We start from the raw sequence: 20,850 nt of genomic DNA, 5'->3' as shown, positions 1-20,850 counted from the left end.
AGGCAGGCTGTTCCCTGGCTTGCTCCCAGCCTCGTGTTCAGTTACCTTCTTTATACAGTCAAGGTCATTCTGCCTAGGAATGGTACTACCCATAGTGGGCTGGGCCCTCCTATATCATTTAACAATCAGGAAAATGCCTCACAGATATGCTCATAGGCCTGACAGAGAAAATTCTTCAACTGAAGGTCCCTTTTCTCGGATATGTCAAGTTGACATCAAGATTAGGCATCACAGGTGCCCATCAATAGGTGAATGGATAAAGAAAACATCACACACACACACACACACATTCTCGAGTTTGATTTGGCCACAAGAAGAACAAAATCATGCCATTTGCATAAACATAGATAGAAGTGGAGGTCATCACGTTTACAGAACTAAGCCAGCTTCAGAAATACAAGTGTGACATTCTTCTTGTGCAGTATCTATCTTAAATGCCAATAAAAATAGGAGTTATATTTGGGAAGAAGACCAGAGGAAAAGGGAAATGTAAGACAGTAATGGAAGGATGGTTATAAAGTACATTATATACAGTAAGAAATGTCATAAGAAAACTCATTCTTTTGCATAATAAAATGTGCTAATAAGGGAGGAAATAAGATAGATTCCCGTTAAGAAGTAGAGTTAAGCTATACATGGTCACTCGATCAGACCAGTGAGAGGGAGCCCTATCCACACTGAAGGGAGAGTTCTGTGTCTTAACTGTTGGTTGTTCCAGATAGGTACACCTGTGTTAATTCTGTATGGCATTATATATGTATACATACACAATAGGGTATATAAAATAGATGATAAGTGAACAATATATGAATTTTATTAATTTGCTGTCACAGAGACATAGCAAATTTACAGATATTACCATTGGAAAAATGGGGAAGGACAGATGGACGCTTCTTGCACAGTTTTGTCCAGTTCCCTATGATGCTATGATTACGTCATGATAAGAAGCTAATGCATAAACATGACACTGGGGAGATGGCTCAGTGGTTAAGAGTGCTTGCTGCGTATGTTTAAATCCCAAGCACCCACTTCAAAAGCTAGGCCTGGGCAGGTGTGTAACCCCAGCTGTGTGAGCAGCAGAGACAGGAAAATGCTGGGGGTTTCTGGCCGCTGGGTTTAACTCCAAGTTTATCAAGAGATGCCATCTTATGGGAATGAGAGAGTGACAGAGAGTAGCACCTAACCTACACAGGTGTGCCTACACTGCACATCTAACACACACACACACACACACACACACACACACACACACACACACCAAAACACCTACCTAATGCATAAATACATGAAGACATGTTGAAATAATTTTAAACATGGAGGCCTACCCGCCGGTTTGTGAAAGTAGAATAACATTCCTTCACCAGCACTGTTTTGATTATGTCTGGATCCATGATAGCCAAAACAGGTTGTCGGCCCTCATAAAACCTGCATCGGGAAAGCAGAGAAGATTCAACTGACCATCTAGATTTTCTAGTTGGAGGCAAGCTCAGGAACCGAGACGTTGATTCAGATGTCACAAGACACATAATCCAAATTGTGTAGTACACAGCTATGTAAGATCCTAGTTCAAGCCAGGAGTTCTGACCTATCACAGGAGCCTTCATGAGAAGTACAACGTAGCTGATGCAGGAAGGGGCAGTCACAAAACAGCTCCACAAAGAGATCACACTTGGAAATAAATGGAAACTATTATTAAATGTGGTGGTGCATACACGAATATTGAACTGAATAGCCAGACACTCTGCAGAAAGTCAGGTGAGCCATTCCTGGGCCATCAGGTCTAAGAGAAAAGTAAAAATATTCGAGTTTCTCAGACTAATTAAGTCTGTGAACCATGACACCTGGAGACATATGGGATCCTTGGTTGTAAAAGCCTCGAAAATACTTATAATCATCCTTCAGCCCAAGAGGCTATAGTCCATGGCTATCTTCCAGGCACTGAGATACGTAATCATTTCAAGTAAACCAATGGAAGTTACTTACCCCCATATTTTACCATATTTTTTGTGACATTGTCTGTCAAACTCCCAAAATCCCTGGGAAGAGAAAAGACATGAAAACTCATTATTGTTATTTTTACATTTATTTAGTGTGTGTGTGTGTGTGTGTGTGTGTGTGTAATAGAGGACCTCATCTGGTAGTCACGTCTCTCCTCCTGCCATGTGGGTTCCAAGGACCACACTCAGGTGGCCAGGATTGGTGGCAGACACATTTGTCAGCTGAGCCACCGTGCTGCCCCATTTTAAACAGATTGCCCTTATCTAACTGGGGCACAAATGATTTGAATTTTACTAAATCAAGCTTACTATCTATCACCGGCAATAAGGGGAATGCTCTCATTCTTGTGTATCTGAGTGGGAAGGAGAGAGAACACAGGAGATATCTGAAATGAGGACCTTGAACTTGTTCAGAGTTTTCTCCCAATTTTGCACATGCATGGTCACTTGCTCCTGTCCATGAATAACAGTGAGTCCATGTCTCTCTAAAGTGTGTTTGCTCTCCCACGTGTCATCCCTAAATGCCCAAGGACTCTGAGTCATTCCTTTCATAGGCACAAGAGGAGACGAGTGAAATGAACAGGAGGAACGATCCCAGGAACAGGCGTCATCCTGTAGCTCCATAGTTAAAGCACATTTTGTTTACCTCATAAGCTTTCCCTAGAACACCAGAGGAAGTAGAATCTAGGACAAACTCAGGATCTCTTTTTTCTTCATCAATTCATTTATTTAGTCACGTTATAGCCTGATCAAAGACCCCTCCCTTCTTTCTTCTCAGTTCCACCATCACAGCCCTCCCTCCATTCCTCTTCCCCTTCTCCTCAGAAAAGGGTACCAACCACCCTGGCACATCAAATCAGAGAAGGACTGTGAGCTTCTTCTCCCACCAAAGCTAGACAAGGCAGCCCAGCTATGGGAAAGGGATCCAGAGGCAGGCAACAGAGTCAGAGACAGCCCCTACTCCCATTGTTAGGGGGCACACATGAAGACCAAGCTGCACCTCTGCCAGATGTGTGTGGCTCTTTGGTTGGCGGGTCAGCCTCTACGAGCCCCCACAGGCATAGGTTGGTTTCCTCTGTAGGTCTTCTGGTGGTATCAGGACCTCTTTTAATCTAGAGAGTGGGTGAGTCTCAGGCACATTGCTGAGTGAGCAAACAAGTGAGCAAAGAATGACAGACAAATTGCTTCTCAGGGTTTCTACGGAACACAGAAAGATGGACACAACTACACGAAACATTACTGCTTGTGGTGGCTTCAAAGAAAATGTCCCCCTAGGCCTTTATGGAGTGGCACTATTAGGAGGTATGGTCTTTGTTGTAGGAAATGATCACTGGGGGGTGGGCTTTGAGGTCCCAGATGCTCAAGCCATGCCCAGTGTGGCAGTCACTTCCTGCGCCTCCAGATCCAAGGGTAGAACTCTCCAGCACCAAGTCTGTCTGCATGCTGGTACACTTCTGGTCATGATGGTAATGGACTAAACCTCTGAACTGTAGCCAGCCCTAATTAAATGTTTCTTTTATAAAGAGTTGCCGTGATGTTTCATCATAGCAATAAAACCATAACTAAGACATAAATTAAGCATTTTCTTTGACTTTTTACTTCCTGTACTTGTTTGTTTTAATCATCAACTCGACAGAGCCAATGATATGAGAAGGGAGTCTCCACTGGGAGATTTTTAAGATCAGATTGGACCATGGAGTCAATATCTATGGGGTTTATCTAATATGGATAATTGTTGTAAGAGGCCCAGATCACTATTACATGGGCAGACACTTCTGAGCTGAATAAGAAAGATAGCCAAGAAGAACCTAGAGAGCCAGAGAACAGGATTCCTCCATGTTTTTTTTTGCTCTTTTTTTTTTTTTTTGCTCAAGCTCCTGCCATGACAGCTTTCAATGAAGAATCCCAACCAGTACAATAAGCTAAAACCTTTCATTTTCTAATTTACATGGTTCACAATGTTTTGTTTTAAAGACTTATTGTTATTTTATGTGTATGGGTGTTTGCCCGCCTGAATGTATGTGCAACTGTGTGCATGCCCAAGGAGGTAAGAAGGTGTTAGAGCCCCTGAGGCTGGAGTTAGAGATGTCAGCTGACATGTGGCTGCTGAGAACCAAACTCAGGTTCTTTGTAAGTGAAGCAAGTGTTCTGAATCATCTTGCCAGCTCCTTTGTTCAGAATGGTTTAAAGTGACAACAGAAAGAAAACTAGAGGTACATCTACACAATGGAATATTACTCAGCAATAAAAAACAAGGAAATCATGAAATTTGCAGGTAAATGGTGAAAACTGGAAAAGATCATTCTGAGTGAACTAGCTCAGAAGCAGAAAGACATACACGGTATATACTCACTCATATAGACATAATTTAGGATAAACCTACTAAAACCTGTACACCTAAAGAAACTAATCAGGAGGGAGGACTCTGGTTAAAATTCTCAGTCCCCACCCCGAAAGGCAAAGAGGATAGACATCAGAAGAAGGAGAAAACAGGGAAAAAGTTAGGAGCCTGCCACAGAGGGCCTCTGAAAGGCTCTGCCCTGCAGACTATCAAAGCAGATGCTGAGACTTATGGCCAACTGTTGGGCAGAGTGCATGGAATCTTATGAAAGAAGTGGGAAATAGTAAGATCTGAAGAGGACAGGAGCTCCACAAGGAGAGCAACAGAACCAAAAAATCTGAGCACAGGGATCTTTCCTGAGACTCATATTCCAACCAAGTACCAGGCATGGAGATAACCTAGAACCCCTGCACAGATGTAGCCCCTGGCAGTTCAGTGTCTAAATGGGTTCCATAGTAATGGGAACAGGGACTGCCTCTGACATGAACTGACTGGCCTGCTCTTTGATCACCTCCCCCTAATGGGGGAGCAGTCTAACCAGGCCACAGAGGAAGACAATGCAGCCACTCCTGATGAGACCTAGTAGACTAGGATCAGAAGGAAGGAGAGGAAGTCCTCCCCTATCAGCGGACTTGGGGAGGGGCATGAGTGGAGAAGGGGGCAAGAAGGTGGGATTGGGAGGAGAGGAGGGAGAGGTTTATGCGGAGATACAAAGTGAATGAAGTGTAATTAATAAAAACTAAAATAAAAAATATTAAAAAAAGAAAACTAGAAAATGTTTGAAACTGAAAAAAAGAGAAACGAGACAAAATGAAACAAAGCAAAGCTTCTACAAAGTTTCATTTATGATGTTTTTAGCCACAAAAACAAAAGCTGCCAGTGAGATGGCTTAGTAGGTAAAGGTATCTGCCACCCAAGCTTAATGACCTGATCTCAAGGACCCACATGGTTGAAGAAGAGAACCAGCTCTCCTTGACATTGCCCAGAGGGCCAGGACCCAGAGGCTGGACAGCCCAGAGACTCAGGCTAGGACCAGACACACACAAATGGTGGAAGAGTCCATGAAATGATTCCTAATGATATCCTGCTATACTAGGAGATTGGTGCCCAGCCAAACTGCCTTCAGGGAGGCTCCCTCCAGTGACTTATGGAAACAGAAACGGAGGCCCACAGCCAAACATTAGGTAGATCGTGGGGAATCCTGCAGAAAAGGGGAAGGAAAGATCACAGGAGCTGGAGGGGTCAGGACGTCACAAGAAAACCCACAGACTCCCCTGGGCTCATAAGGGCTCACAGGGATTGAGCCTCCAACCAGAGAGCATGCATGAGGCTGATCTCGGCCCTTGGCATGTTACAGTTGTGCAGCTTGATCTTGTTGTGGGACTCCTAACAGTGGAAGCAGGCGCTGTCTCTGACCCTGTTGCCTTCTTCGGGACCCTTTCCCTCTAAAAGGCTCATCCAAACTTAATAGGAGAAGATGCATCTAGTCTTATGGCAACTCTGTATGTCATGGTTGGTTGATATTCATGGGAAGTCTGCCCTTTTCTGGAGAAAAATGTGGAAGTATGTGGGTTGGGGGAAGAGGAGAGGAGCAGGGAGGAGCCGAAAGGAGAGGAGGGAGGGGGACTGCAGTTAGGATGTGAAAAAATAAATAAATTGATTAAAAAAAGAGAGAATCAACTCTCACTGTTATTCTCTAACCTTTGTGTTCACATCACCACACACACACACACACAAACACACACAGACGCTAAATAAAAAAGGATTCCAGAGGCAGTACTGTCCTTTGCTGGAATATGTACTGGAAAAATCAAACACAATTTTTTTTTGAGTCTCAGATATTAACAACAAATCCTCATCATGAGAACATACATGCCAGAGGGCTGAGCTGATCAGCGGCACCGAAGCAACATGAGAACTGTTAGGAGATCTGGCCTCTCCAGGGGCAGGACCCAAGCCAGCGCTGGCACCACAAGCCAGGTGGGGCTCCCATTCCACACTTACATTGCGGTACGCTAGAACATTTCCCACGAAGGGCAGCGGTTTCGGTCCAGAAATCCCCCACTTCTTAAAATTTCCATGTGTGTGAGTTCCATACCTGTAAAGTGAGGGATGAAGGTATTAGGGCTTGTCACGGGGCATCACGTGTACCAGTCCCAGCCACGGAATCGTAACCATCACGCTGGAGTGGAGGATAACAAGGACCACCAAAAGCTTCAGCAGCCGCCGCCTCCGCCTCTGCTCGTCCTCATTTCTGCCCTCACGTTTTCTGAGACTCCCCAAACCCGCAAAGGTTAGCTAAACTTGTAGATGAATTTATTTTTGGCTCTAAGTCCGAAAGTAAACTATTTACAACCATCCCCAGCTTCGCTGCTCATGTGATGAGACTCAGCTAGAACACTAATACATCATTTTATTCGCTTGTGTCATTTATGAAATGGATTGGATGCCAGTGGGTGTCTGCCCCTCTACTGACCTCTGTGGGGCTGCAATCCGCAAGCATATCCGAGGGGTTTTCTTATTTCCTCCTAACTCAGCGGTTCTCAACTTTCCTAATACTTCAACTCTAACACAGTAACTCATGGTGTGGTGACAACCCCCCCCCCCATAACACTATTTTCATGGCTACTTCGTAACTGTAATTTTGCTACTGTTATGCATCAAATTGTAAATATCAGATGAGCAGGGTATATAATATGTGACCCCATGAAGCGATCAAGAGCCACAAGTTGAAAACTGGTGTTCTAACTCATACCTGGGTAGAATTTACATCATCGCTGGCCCATCCTCTTCCTCAGCCACCCACACTGAGAGAGCCACATGACCTAATGGAAAGGCACAGCAACAACTGTGGAATTATAAAACCTGCTAAGCAAGTTTATTTCAATGCATACAGACCCTCTCTATGCATTACGCTTACATTCCTGACATTTATAAACAGATGAAGTCACTTTACACTCAGCTGTTGTTGAAAATACTGACAGCCCCACATAACCCCTCTGAAAGAAGTGCTGGTCTTCTCATAGAAGCTGTGGGATCAGGTAGAATGAAATGAAACCTTTCCAATTAATTGCAAAGCACGATCAGATGAAAGATGTCGCCACAATACCTCAAATGTTTAGCCTTTCCTTCAAAGAATAAAGCCATGTTTGAGAATTCTATTTTTACATCACCGCGAGTATCTGTCTTTTATTAATGTAAAATGGTGACAGAAGTCAAATATGATGCTTTGGTGGTGCTGATGGGGAGCATCTCCTTTCCACAGACACATAGGAATGTGTTCTCTCTCTCTCCCTCTCTCTCTCTTTCTCACACACACACACACACACACACATGCAGTTTAGTGAGCTGTCCAGGTGGTCACATTTGTTACCCTGGAACTCAGGATCACTTCTTTCTTCCCTTGTACCATTATGAAATCATCACAATGTGGAATGGAAGTGCCAAAACAGAGGTTTCGACCAATGCTCCCAGTGGAACTTAGAAGGAAAATATTTTAAATCCAAATTGTTTCAGAGTGTGTGCCTTTTGAGGATGCCAGCAGATTTCATAGCAGGGGAGAAGTAACTCCCTGTACTGATGCTTTGGGATTTGACAGGAAATGGTGGAGGGGGAAAAAAAATCAAGTCTTTTTTACTTCAAAGGGTCATGATTTAGAAGAAAAATTTTCTGCATATTATGTAGAAGATCTAAGTTTGGAGAGGCAGAGAGCTCCAGGGAGGAGTAAATAAAAGAGGGAATCTGAGCCGACCCTAGAGCCTGGGGTACACCAGGAAAAATGCATAAATGGTCCCAGAGGTGGGACAAGGGAGCAGGAAGTAGCCATGTGCGCATGGGGCCACCCTCCGCATCTCCTGCATCAGAGAGAACAGAGGTGAAGATGGCACCAAAGCTCCTCCTGTTCCCACAGCCTGAGACCTTGCAGAAGGGAACTCCCACCAAACACAGTGACCAGATAGTTGTGATCTGCTTCTGCTGAGCTCTGGTTGGTTCATCTTGGGAAAGACCGAGACTCAGTCAAGGAACAATTCAAGTCTAACCTAGGCTATCCAATCCTCCTATCCACAGAAAGTGGAGTTCAGTAGAAGAGGAATGTCTACTTACCCCCTTGGAGGGATTTGCAACACCTTAGGTCTTTGCCACATCCTACACTCAAGCAATGTCCCTTTCATTTTTCTCTTTAGATTTTCCAGGCTGGTAAAGGAAAGAATTGTCTGATTCACATCCTCAAGTCCTGATCACAGAGAAGAGGAGCCTGGCAGTTTACTCACAGGTTGAGGAGCACCAGGCTGGTGGCCAGGAGCATCCAGGTTTCCACAGAAAAGTCTGGGATCAGGTCCATGGCTGCTTTCTTTAAACAAGTCTCTCTCCCCAAGTTTTGCCATCAGTTTTGTGTGCTGCACCTTGCAGGGCTGAGCCTGATGAGCTCTCTTCACTGGCCAGCTGTGTGTGAGTCAAGGCCAGCCTGTAGTGCTTAAGTACTGGAAAAGGGGGTGGGGCTGACTGAGAGGCCAGCCTCACCCACAGTTCTAAGACTTCAGTGTACTCTTCACCTGGGCAGTTGGCAGAGAATCATGGGTGTGACAACTTTGATATCTGAACTTGTTTTGTAGACATATCAATGAAAAATACAATCTGTGTTATCACTGGATCCAAAAGTTATTGCTTCTTATCAAAAACTCAGGTAAAGTTATTGGCTTTAACCTCAAGTCTGTCCTTTTGCCCAGGGCTGCTTTCCACCCCCACCCCAATACCCAAGTGAGCTGCACCTGTGGGTATTTTTTTTTTAAAATTCACTTCCCTCTGTCTATAATATCCTCTGTCTCAGAGAAGACACTTATTCATTCTTCAAAAACCCATTCTTTAAAATTCCATCTGGTAGACTCCTTTCTCAGTAACCTGATTAAAAAAAAAATACAAAAAAAAACCCATAAAAAAACAAAACAGCAACAACAATAAAAAAAAACATAGTCTCCTGGACAGCCTTTATTATGCCTAGGAAACAATTTTATTTCTTTTTCTCTGAGAATATTATTGGTTTCCACACATGTTTTCATTACCATGTCAAGAGCTTCTGCAAGACATAGTCATAATGTCTCTAGTCCCTAATAGAATGCTTTAAAAAGCTGGCCTCTAGAAGGTTGAGATGAAGTTGTCTTCTCTGTGTCCATTTCCTGTGAACCAATTACTTCATGTTCCTGAGTCATAAAAGCAAGCGTGTTCACTTATACCCAGTCTTCTTCCTGACACATGCAGGCCGGTCACATGGAGCTGGAGGATGTCTCAAGAGTTTAGAGCACGGTCTGCTCTGCCAACGGACCAGGGTTCAGTTCCTAGTGTCCAGATGGTGGCTCACAGTCGTCTGTACTTGAGCTTCAGTGGATCCAGCTCCCTCTGGCCTCCATGGGCTCTGTACTCATGTGCTGCACAGACATCCATGCAGACAACCCCCACCACAAAAACTCCTGTTGGTGTGTATATGTGGTGTGTGTTCACGATAGTAGGGGAGAGTTACTAGGGATTATGCAAATTCCCGATTTGCATACAGAGAGGGAAAGGTGTCACAGACAGATGATAAAGATGGCAAATATCTGGCTTCATCCTTCTGCTGACTTGAAACAAAGGCCTGGCAGGCTTTACAACAAGTTACAAGATGGGAGCCGGGTATTTTTTTTTTAAATTAACCAATCATAAATTACGGGAAGAACCTGGTTTAGTGCACCCCAGCGCTTAAAGCTCGAAGCCCTCAAGAAGAGGCTGGGCTTCAGCTTCTTGAATCCCCTTCTGTTTTCAGGGTTCTTTCTCTGTGCATGCTTTGCTGTATGCATGCTTCTTCACCTTCAGTGAAAGGGGTTTTCAACAGTTGACCCCACCTGCTGTGCCTGAGTTTCCCCACTGCTCTCTGCTCTGCTTCAGTTCTTCCTGCCTTTTAATTCTTTACCTGGCCAACAGAAAAACTCGATCCAGAACCCTTGATGGTGTTAGCCGTGTGTGTGTGTGTGTGTGTGTGTGTGTGTGTGTGTGTACATGTGCAAGCACACGTGCCTGTGGGGGTTCATAGCAGATCTCCTAATCACAGCCCATCTTATGTATTTGTCAGCACTTCTCACTTGGACCCTGAGCTTTCTAGTTTGATTCACCTGACTGGCTCACCTGCTCTGTGGTTCCTCTGGCTCTCCATCCCACACGAGGGATGACAGGTGGTTCACTAAGCCAGAGGTTGTGTGCAGAGAATCAGACTCTGGTCCTTAATGCTTGCATAGAAGACAATTCATCCATGGAGCCATATCTCAGTACCCAAGTTAGTAAAATTCTTAACCAAAGAATGTGGAGTCTCTGAAAAGACTTCACATCTAAGATGAATGTGTTCATCTAAGATAAAACGTTGAGATTTCAGAAGATGACAGTGGCCTGAAAAGACAGACGGACCACAAGCACTTTGACCACCAATCTATGGCAGATATTACGGCATATGGCATTCAAGGGTGACTTGGAGTCTAAAATAAAATATGATTCCAGCTATAGGCTCGGGGAAAAGGAGTATAAAACCAGACACGACCCTGCTTTCAGATAAATGAATGATTGCTCCATAAACATAGAGTAGGGTCCGTCCAGAAGTTAAGTTAGAAATTATACCTGGGGCCCTGCCTTTGAAGGCTGTATGTTCTTTTATCAGATTCTTTAAGTTCCTCTTGTCCTCACTCTCCCCTCATTCCCTTCTCACCTGCCACTAGTAAGCAGTTTTGATCTGACACATGCTTCCCGCCTTGATGTCTCATTCAGACTTGCAACATGCCCAAAGCAATTTATCAAAATAAGAACTCCTGACATTATGAGCCAAAGCTTATCTTTCCTCCCTTGCTTAGGGTGTTTATCTGAGGGATTTTCTCATTTTTATGGAAAGTTACTATGAATAACATATGAAAATGACGTGAATAAGTGAGGTCATTGAATGACTGTGAGACTCAGAAACCTGTGGAACTTGTTTCCAGAAGAATAAGAAAAAAAATCTGGGAAGGAAGCTAGAGCTTAGGCTGCTGTTAGTGGAGGCTGACAGATGATTGTAGTGTTAACACGGAGGATTGTAGTGTTAACACTGCATCAGTGTGGACATAGAATCCTGGCTGATGGTGTTTCAGATGGAAATGACTAACTTTGTTGGATTCTTTTGGGGGAACCAGAGGCCATTCATGCTACATGCTGGCAACAAACATGTTTGCATTTTATCCATACCCAAGAGTGTTGGAGAGTGAGTCTAAAGGTGATGGGCTAATTATCCGGGAAAATGTAAGGTAACAGGGCATTAAGATTGTTGGTGTGGTTACTGCAACCTGCCTCTAGCCAGATTTATCAGGAGAGAAAGGAGTACAATGCAAAGAGAAAATACGTGAAAAGTTTGCAGCTTGGTAAGGACCCATACACAGATATATAAAGTTGGGGACAAAATAGTGTGGCTATTAAAGAGATCAGTGTTATTTAATAAAAGATGAAGTATTTTTGATTTGTATTTCCATGGTGACTAAAGATGCTGAACATTGTGGGCTGGAAAGATGGCTCAGCAGTTAAGAGTACTATCTGCTCTTCCAGATGTCCTGACTTCAATCCCAGCAATCACATGGTGGCTCACAACTATATCTGTAGTTGCTCATATCTATACTGGGATCTGATGCCCTCTTCTGGCATGCAGGTGTACATGAAGGCAGAGTACTCATGTACATAAAATAAATAAATAAATCTTAAAAAAAAGATGCTGAACATTTATTTCTTGATTTTTTCCCCATTTCTAGTTAATCCTTTGAAAGGTCCATTTAGTTTCTGTTCTAGCTAGTTTTATGTTAACTTTTGACACAAGGCAAAGACATTTTGAAAGAGGAAACTTCGATTGAGAAAATATGCCTGCCAGATTGACTTGTGGGCAAGTGTTTAGTGCATTTTCTTAATCAGTGGGTGATGCAGGAGGACCCAGCCCCCTTCAGATGGTGTTACATCTGGGCTGATGGTCCTTGGTGCTATAAGAGAGCAGGCTGAGCCATCCATGAAGTCAGTCATAAAGCCGTGTTCCTGCATGGTCTCTGCACAGTTCATGCCCTCAAGTTCTTGCCCTGCTTGAGCTCTTGACCCAATTTCCTTCAGTGATGGACTATGATGTGGGAGTGTGGTGGTTTGAATGAGAATGGCTCCCATGGGAGGTTCAGATACTTGGTGGAGCGATTTGGGAAGGATTGGACGGTGCAGTCTTATTGGAGGAGGTAGACGTTGAGGTTTCAGAAGACAGCACCATTCCAGCTGGCCCTCTATCTGCCTGCAGTTGCTTTTCCAACATGGAAGCTCCCAGCTACTGCTAGAGCACCACACTGTTGCCTGCTGCCATGTTCCCTGCTGCCATGGCTGCCGACGAACCCCTTGAAATTGCAAGCAGTAAACCTTGGGCATGGTGTCTCTTCACAACAATAGCAAGGAACTATGACAATGGATATTCAATGTTGTCTATAAAGTTAATATAAAGGGAGATTTAGGATTGCTTTAGCTGGTGCTAGGGATGGGCTCAGATGGTAGAATGCTTGCTTAACATCCACGAGGCCCTGGGTCCTGTGGAAGTGATGAAAGAAAGACGGGAGGATCTGGAGCTGACAGGAACTTCACAAGAAGATGAACAGAGCCAACCAACCCAGTCCCATGGGGACTTACAGAGACTGAGACACCAACTAAGGAGCAGGCATGGTCTGGACCTAGTCTCCCTGCACACATGTGGCCGATGGGTGGCTTGGTCTACATATGGGGCACCTGGAGAGTAGAGATTGGGGGACTGTTTCTAATATGGACTCTACTGCTTGCTTTTCGATTACTCCCACCTACCAGAGCTGCCTTGCCTGGCCTCAAGGGATGAAGATATGCTCACTTGATGTGCCTGGAAAGGTTGATATGGGAGAGAGGAGGGCTCCCCTTTTGGGGGGGAGGGAGAGGAGAAGGGGGAATAAGGGGAAGGGGGACTGGAAGGAAAGGAGAAAGGGGGACCCTTGGGATATAGAATAAATAAACAAAAATAAATAAATAAATAAATAAACAAACAAATAAATAAATAAATTTTAAAAAATTCAATAGGCCAATGAACATGAGCTTTTAATAAAGAGTTCTGAATCATGGGCTGAAGAGACCACTTTGAAACCAGGCTGCTCTTGCAAGGGACCTGGTTTTGGTTTCCCTTTATGCAAATGGGGGCTCACAACCTTTTAACATTGACAGCACAGCTATAGTCATTTATGAGTTTAATGGCTTCCTTTACTGACATCTGAAATTAAACTTTAACTTTTTAGGGAAACTGAAAAAAGATAAGCATATCAATATTGATAACGGGTTTATGTCACTGTGTGGTTAATTTTAGCTCAACGTACTATAATTATCACCCTGTCTTTATTTGCAACCAAAAATGGAATCTGACTGTTCCTGTCTGTGTTCTCTGTCAGGCTGTGAGTCATCTGTTTGCTCCATGTGTTCACAGAAGGCCATTGAAGGCAGACAGTGTGTGCAGACAGGAGCACAGAGGTCATCAGGATGTACCTTTGGCCAGAGTGTCTTCCTCCATGCCTGCAGCTCAGTTCTTTGTAGTCATGTCTTTTTGTGTTTAAAGATGTTACCTTATAGAAAAAATTTCACACAAGGCATGCTTCCTTTTATGACCCTTTGTAGATTAATTTCACACAAGGCATGCTTCCTTTTATGACCCTTTGTAGATTAAGACCTTTTGCTTTGAATTGGCCATGGTCTTGACTGGGCTTTGCTCTCAAGAAATGACTAGACTATGTCACCCAAATTGACTGGAGGTAATGAGGACAAGTGAAAGTCATATTTACACCTTATTACAGAAGGTGTAATTAACCATATTAAGTTTTTCATGGTAAAATGTGTTATTTCCAGAAAGGTTTTATATTTTGTTGTGTGTATGTTTGTATGTCTGTTGCATTTGTGTGAGAGAGTGAATGAGTGAGTGAGTGAGTGAGTGAGAGACAGAGAATGTATGGTTTTGTCCCTGGGTTGTTGTTCCCCTCTTTCCACTAGTCCTGCCTGGATAGGAGGTGGCCACTTCAGGCTGCATGAGCCCTCTATTAGGAGTCTTAGCTAGAGCCACACCCACATTCTCCCAGGACCCTGCCCTGTCACAGGCCTCCAGCTTGACAAAGAAATGTCCCCCTCAGTGTCCCTTCTTCTTCCCAGCCCTCTCACCCCCATTCTTCCCACATCTGATCTTCACCCTTGTTTCCCTTCCCCATTTCATCTCCTGTCCAGTTCCCTCTCTTCATCCACTTCTGCTGTCTATCCTATTTTCCCTCCTGAGTGACATTCCGGCACCCTCCCTTGGGCCCTCCTTGTTGCTTAGCTTCTTTGGGTCTGTGGATTGTAGTAGGGTTATCCTGTACTATAGGTCTAATATTCACTTAATGTGTGTTTTTCTGGGTCTGGGTTACCTTACTCAGGATGATCTTCTCTAGTTTCATCCTTTTGACTGCAAAATCTCATGATTTCTTTGTTTTTAATAAATGAGTAGAATTCCATTGTGTAAATGTACCACAATTTCAGCACCCATTCTTCGGTTGAGGGACATGTAGGTGCTTTCCAGTTTCTGGTTATTATGAATGAAGCTGCTTTGAACATGGTTGAGAAAATGTTCTTGTGTGGTGGAGCATCTTTTGGGTACATGCCCAGGAGTGGTATAGTTGGGTATAGAACTATTCCCAATTTTCTGAGAAAGCACAAGATTGATTTCCAGAGAGGTTGTACAAGTTTGCACTCCAACCAGCAATGGAGGAGGGTTCTCCTTTCTCCACATCCTCTCCAACATGTGTTGTCACTTGAGTTTTTGATCTTAGCTATTCTGACTAGTTTAAGATGGAATCTTAGAGTCATTTTGATTTGATTAGAGTCACTGTGATGGCTAAGGACATTGAGCATTTCTATTTTTGAGTACTTGTATTGTGCTTCAAATAAATTGCTTTTCTCAAGGCCTGGCACATATGGTTGCTTCTGGAGGACACACACGTTCTTGGTTGTTGGTGTTTTTGTTTTTGCACTGGCGTCTAAGGCATATGGAGTTATGATGTTTGAGGTGTTTTTTTTTTGTGTAAACATCTGGACTCATATTTGTTGGGTGGATGTTCTGTTATTTGGTTGCTGTTACTCACTCTGGGTTCTAACCAAGTGTGGTGGCCATCGGGTCCCTGGTAGAAAACTGTTCTGCAGGTCATGAAGAGTCAAAGAAGAGTGGAGATAAGCTAGAAGAAACTTCAAAGAGTAGCTTTCAAGAAGAACCAGGAGACCCTGGGATCTGCCACACAACAAGAAAGCTAGCGTCAATGGGATGGAGGTGGGCTGGAAGGAGGGTCTCTGGTAAGCAACCTGCAGCAGGACTAATGAAGAGAGCAGTAAGGAGGACAGGGAGAAGGATGAATGTTCCCCACATGAACCCCACACTAGTGTGGCACTATGTATTTCTTGAAGAGAGAGAGGTTCTGCAGGTTGGTGGAAGGAGTAGGAAAGGCTGTGAAAGGTGGCAGGGAAGCACTTAGGGGGATCCTGTGTACCAAGACGCCAAGTCTCTAGCTGATGGTAAAAGAACTGTTTTTTCTCTTTTTTAAAAATTGAAAATAGGCTCTTCTCTCCTATCATACATCCCAGCCACAGTTTTCCCACCCTCCAGCCCTCCCAGTATCTCTCACACCTCCCCCCATATCAAATCCGATTCTATTTCTTAACTATAGTTCCCAGCAGTCTTTCCCCCTTAGCCCTCTTTTGAAGCATGTTAAAGCAGAATCAGCAAGTCTTAAATAGCTGAAAGTATGAGAAGTGGTGCATACCAGGGCTCTTTCTTCCTCTGTCAGTGAGAGATTTGACCAGAGTTACCTAAGAGATCCAAAGTCTTCTTTTTTCTAATCGTACATTTTGTTAAAGATAGTCTGCCTTGATCTGCATCTGTGCCCGTCCTTGAACTTTCAAGATACTCACCCACTCCATATTATCCTTCTTATCTCATGTGTCAATTAGAGGGCCTCCAGTTCTGCAAGGGCCAAGAACTCTGAGGAGAGGGTGGAGTGTAAATATGGGGAAGGTGGCCTCTGGAGAAGACACCACAGAGGCTGTTGAGCTCTCAATTATAGGATGACTTTTCAATAGAAACTTAAAAAAAAAAAAAAAAAAAAAGAAAAAGAAAATAATACAGTCATGCACACAAACATTCTCTCCCTCTCCTCTCTTCTCTATCTCTCTCCTACACACACTCACAGTCAAATAGACATACTTATTCATAACCAAACAAAACCACACAAAATGTAAAACTCTTTTAGAGCTAATTACATTTTACTCTGAAACACTTACATGGTTGAAAGGATCATGCAATGAGTTGTAATATGAGTTGACTTTTTCTATCCATGTACAAGCCTGTTGTGGGGCATTCACCAGTGAGGGCTGTTCAGATCAGACCTGGTCTTAAGCAAAAGAACGTCTTTACTAGACAGGGGTGACTACACAGGGTGTTTAGAATCCCAGGGTAGCCCTGAGCCTTTCTCAGGGCAAGATTTTTAAACACAGGAATCATGATTTGGGTTGACACACTTCAGTTAACAAGAATAGTTATCCAGAGGCAGAACTGCAGAAGCTAGACTGGGAGGTTAGTATATTTTGAGACTTTCTCATAATTATGGACTTTGATGGATTCGTTGTTTTCATTGTGGCTGATAGTGCTATCTATGTGCTGAGTATTATAGCCCGAATAGTATTTCCATCATTGAGTCTGTTGTGCTAAGGTCTGGGACCCTGTTACAAAGCCTTTAATCCATCTGGGTGGGATAGGTTAGTTATTTCTTGAGACTAAATATCAGCCGGCACTATGGACAATCGAATGCAAAATATAGCCTACAGAGAGTCATTAAAGCAGACATGGTTTCTGTAAAAATTGTTCTTTAAGGTAATAGATTTAAACGTGACAAAATGTGTACATTGAGAATTGGTTTGCAGATGTGACAGAAACTAGTCTGTACATACAGTATGTCCTGATGACTTCAGCACTTTATTCGTTAATGCATTCATTTTCACATTTCAATGCCTGCTATAAACACATGGTCTAACTAAGCAGATAGTGCACAGGCAGACAGAATACACAGACTAACAACACCCATATTCCATTATTGGCTGCAGATAGAGGCAAGGTGATAATTATAGTACCTTGAGCTAAAATTAATCATACAACATAAAACCTTTATCAGTATTATTTACTTATCCTTTTCAGTTTCTCTGAAAAGTCAAAGTTCAGTCTTAGATAGCAGTAAGAGAAGCCATTAGGCTCATAACTGACTACATCCATGATATTGATGTGTTACCCTAGTGGTTGTCAACCTTCTCGAGGTTATGACATTTTAATGCAGTTCCTGATGGACTTAGGTGATCCCTGGGAAAGGGTCATTTTACCCATAAGGGGTTTGGGACCCAGAGGTTGCTAATCACTGTGTTACATGGCTCAGTGCAAAATTCTGGGCTCTAAGAATTACAACAGAGTAGTCTGAGCCACCATCTCCATGTGACAGTGAAAGATAGGTAGGGTGGTGAAGGACAGAGAAGGAAATTGTGATCAATGAGAGCCTTTAAGGACGAAGCACACATTCACAAATGCACTATACACTTAACACTGACAGAGGGTAATTTAAAGAGCAGAAAGGGTTGGTGACTTCAGTCCTGGCCTCTCTCATAATTGTAGCAAAAATAACTACAGCAAATCTAACTACAGTCAGATGCTGCTTTATTCTTTGTATGAGAGGGCTAACTCAGGAATCCACTAAGTCAACAATTAAGAAATAAATTAACACATCAACAATTAACAACATAACTAGATGCTTTTAGAAACCTTAGTAGAATGTTGATCCTATGCTAAAGAGAGTTAAAAATTGTTAGATCAGTTCAAAAAGTTAAAAATAAATTTGAAAATAGGACCAACAAAAATGAAAGAAAATGAGGAACCTGCACAAAATAAATCATTAAGGTCCATTTTCAGCATGAGGTAGCCTGATAAGCATGTCAGGAGTCACTGATAAGCAGGAGCCACTAAGCCCCGGTCTTTCCTAGCTGGAGGCTGATGCCCACTGGTCTTACAGCTCTAAGACCTGAAAAGTGATAGTCTCCCATGTGACTGAGACCATGATCAGAGAAAGAGGCAATCTACAGACCCAAGACATGAGTTATATAAAATTTTTGCACCCTGAAACAAAAATATTTATTTTTAATTTGTGTGCATGAGTGTTTAGTCTGCAAGTCTATTTAGAATGTGCAGTGCAGTGGCCACAGAGGCCAGAGAGGGTTTCAAATCCCTTGAAAGTAGATAATTGAGTCCCCATGTGGGTGTAGAAAACCAAACCCACTGTAAGATCTGCTGGGGCTCTACCTCCTGAGCCGCCTCCCTAGGACCACTGTCTCACACCTAATCATTACACCAACAACTTTTGCTTTATTCTATGCTGACCTCCTACACTGTGGATTCCTGTATTAAAAACTCACTTTAAGTAGTCTCTTGAATTTCCCTGCACTCTGCTCAAAGTTTGGCTATGTGTCTCAGCATCTGCTTTGATACCCTGTATGGTAGAGTCTTTCAGAGGCCCTCTGTGATAGGCTCCTGTCCTGTTCCCTCTTTTCCCCTTCTTCTGAGGTCTATCCCATTTGCCTTTCTGAATGAGGATTGAGCATCTTACCCAGGGTCCTCCTTCTTGTTTAGGTTCTTTAGGAGTATACATTTTAGTATGATTATCCTATATTATATGTCTAATATCCACTTGTAAGTGAGTATATACTATGTGTGTCTTTCTGCTTCTGGGACACCTCACTCAGGATGATCTTTTCTAGTTCCATCCATTTGCCTGCAAATTTCATGATTTTCTTGTTTTTTAATGGCAGAAAATATATTTTTTAACTAAATTTTAATTTTTATAGTAATTACAGTTTATTTACTTTATATCCTAGCTGTAGCCCCCTCCCTCATTCCCTCCCAACACCACCCTGCCTCCCTCATCTACTCCCTGCCACTCCCTAAGTCCACTGATAGGGTAGGTCCTCCTCCCCTTCCATCTGTCCCTAGCTTATCAGGTCCCACCGGGACTTGGCTGCAATGTCCTCCTCTGTGGCCTAGCTAGGCTGCTCCTCACACAGGAGGTATGAAGGTAAAAGAGCTAGACACTGAGTTTATGTCAGAGACGGTCCCTGTTCCCCTTACTAGGAAACTCGCTTGGGGACTGAGCTGCCATGGGCTATGTCTGAGCAGGGGTTCTGGGTTATATCCATGTATGGTCCTTGGTTGGAGAATCAGTCTCAGACAAGCCCCTGATGGCAGGAAATCTTATGAAAGAAGGGGGAGATAGGAAGACCTTTAGGGGCCAGGAGCTCCACAAGGAGAACAACATAACCAAAATATCAGGGTCCAAGGGTCCATCTGTGAGCTTGATCTGAGAGGTAAGTCAGAACGATGAATTATGGGACAAGATTTGAGTAAGCATGTCTTATTAATGTATGTTTTAAAACCAAAGTTTAGGTAGACCTACATAGACAAACTTTATGATTATCCATTTAAAATTTAACCTTAAAAAAACAACCTAAACAAAGGTACTAGGTAAAACTCAATCTTGTACTCAACTATAATCTTTAGCATAACTTTAAATCTGCTCTTTTTAAACTAAAATCAAAGCAAAACTCTTATTTAAACATAATTTGTAAAGGGGCTAGCAAATCTTATCAATCCTATAATATTGTATTAAAACTTAACAGCAAAAAACTAAAGGACAAAAGTTTTAATTAGCATTAAACAGAGAACTAAACTTAGTCTGCAGCCTTTAGTACTTAAAGAAATGTTCAGCATCCTTAGCCGTCAGAAATGCAAATCAAAATGATTCAGAGATTCCATCTTACATCCATCAGAATGGCTAAGATCAAAACCACAAGTGACAGGTAATGTTGGAGAGGATGTGGAGCAGGGGACATTCTTCCATTGCTGGTGGGAATACAAACTTGTACAGATATTTTAGAAATCAAAGAAAATTGGGAATTGACCCAGCTATACCACTCTTGGACATATACCCAAAGGATGCTCCACCCTACCACAAGGACACCTGTTTAACTATATTTATAGCAGCTTTATGTATACTGTCCAGAAACTGAAAACAATGTAGATGTTCCTTAACTGAAGAATGGATAAAGAAAATGTGAAACATTTACACAGTGGAGTATTACTCAGCTGTTAAAAGCAAGGGCATCATTACAATTTGCAGCCAAATGGATGGAACTAGAAAAGATCATCTTGACTGAGGTAACCCAGACTCAGAAAGACAAACATAGTATGCATTCACTTATAAATAGATATTAGCTGTAAAGTAATGGATAGCCATGCTACAACACACAGACCCAGCGAAGTGTAGGAGGAATCGCTTGTGTTTGCATGGAAGCATCATCTGTCAATTAAAAAAAGAACTCTATGGCCTATAAGAAAGG

The 20,850-nt window shown here is 42.9% G+C and overlaps 1 protein-coding gene across 1 annotated transcript in view; it reads right to left on the bottom strand.

Annotated features, from left to right (window-relative positions):
- Window positions 1–8,770, bottom strand: part of LOC129670161 (cytochrome P450 3A9-like) — a 30,150-nt gene extending 21,380 nt beyond the window's left edge. The window contains exons 1-4 of the mRNA XM_055598625.1: window positions 8,610–8,770; window positions 6,343–6,436; window positions 1,984–2,036; window positions 1,326–1,425 (exon numbers count right to left, since the gene is read on the bottom strand). Coding sequence (XP_055454600.1) covers window positions 1,326–1,425; window positions 1,984–2,036; window positions 6,343–6,436; window positions 8,610–8,680 — 318 coding nt within the window. The 5' untranslated portion in view covers window positions 8,681–8,770. The remainder of the gene's footprint in view (window positions 1–1,325; window positions 1,426–1,983; window positions 2,037–6,342; window positions 6,437–8,609) is intronic.
- Between the last annotated feature and the right edge of the window lie 12,080 nt (window positions 8,771–20,850).

This window comes from Psammomys obesus, unplaced genomic scaffold (genome assembly GCF_907164565.1).
Source record: "Psammomys obesus unplaced genomic scaffold, mPsaObe1.curated_primary_1811, whole genome shotgun sequence".
Lineage (NCBI taxonomy): Eukaryota > Metazoa > Chordata > Mammalia > Rodentia > Muridae > Psammomys > Psammomys obesus.
This window is presented reverse-complemented; position numbering and strand designations above follow the sequence as displayed.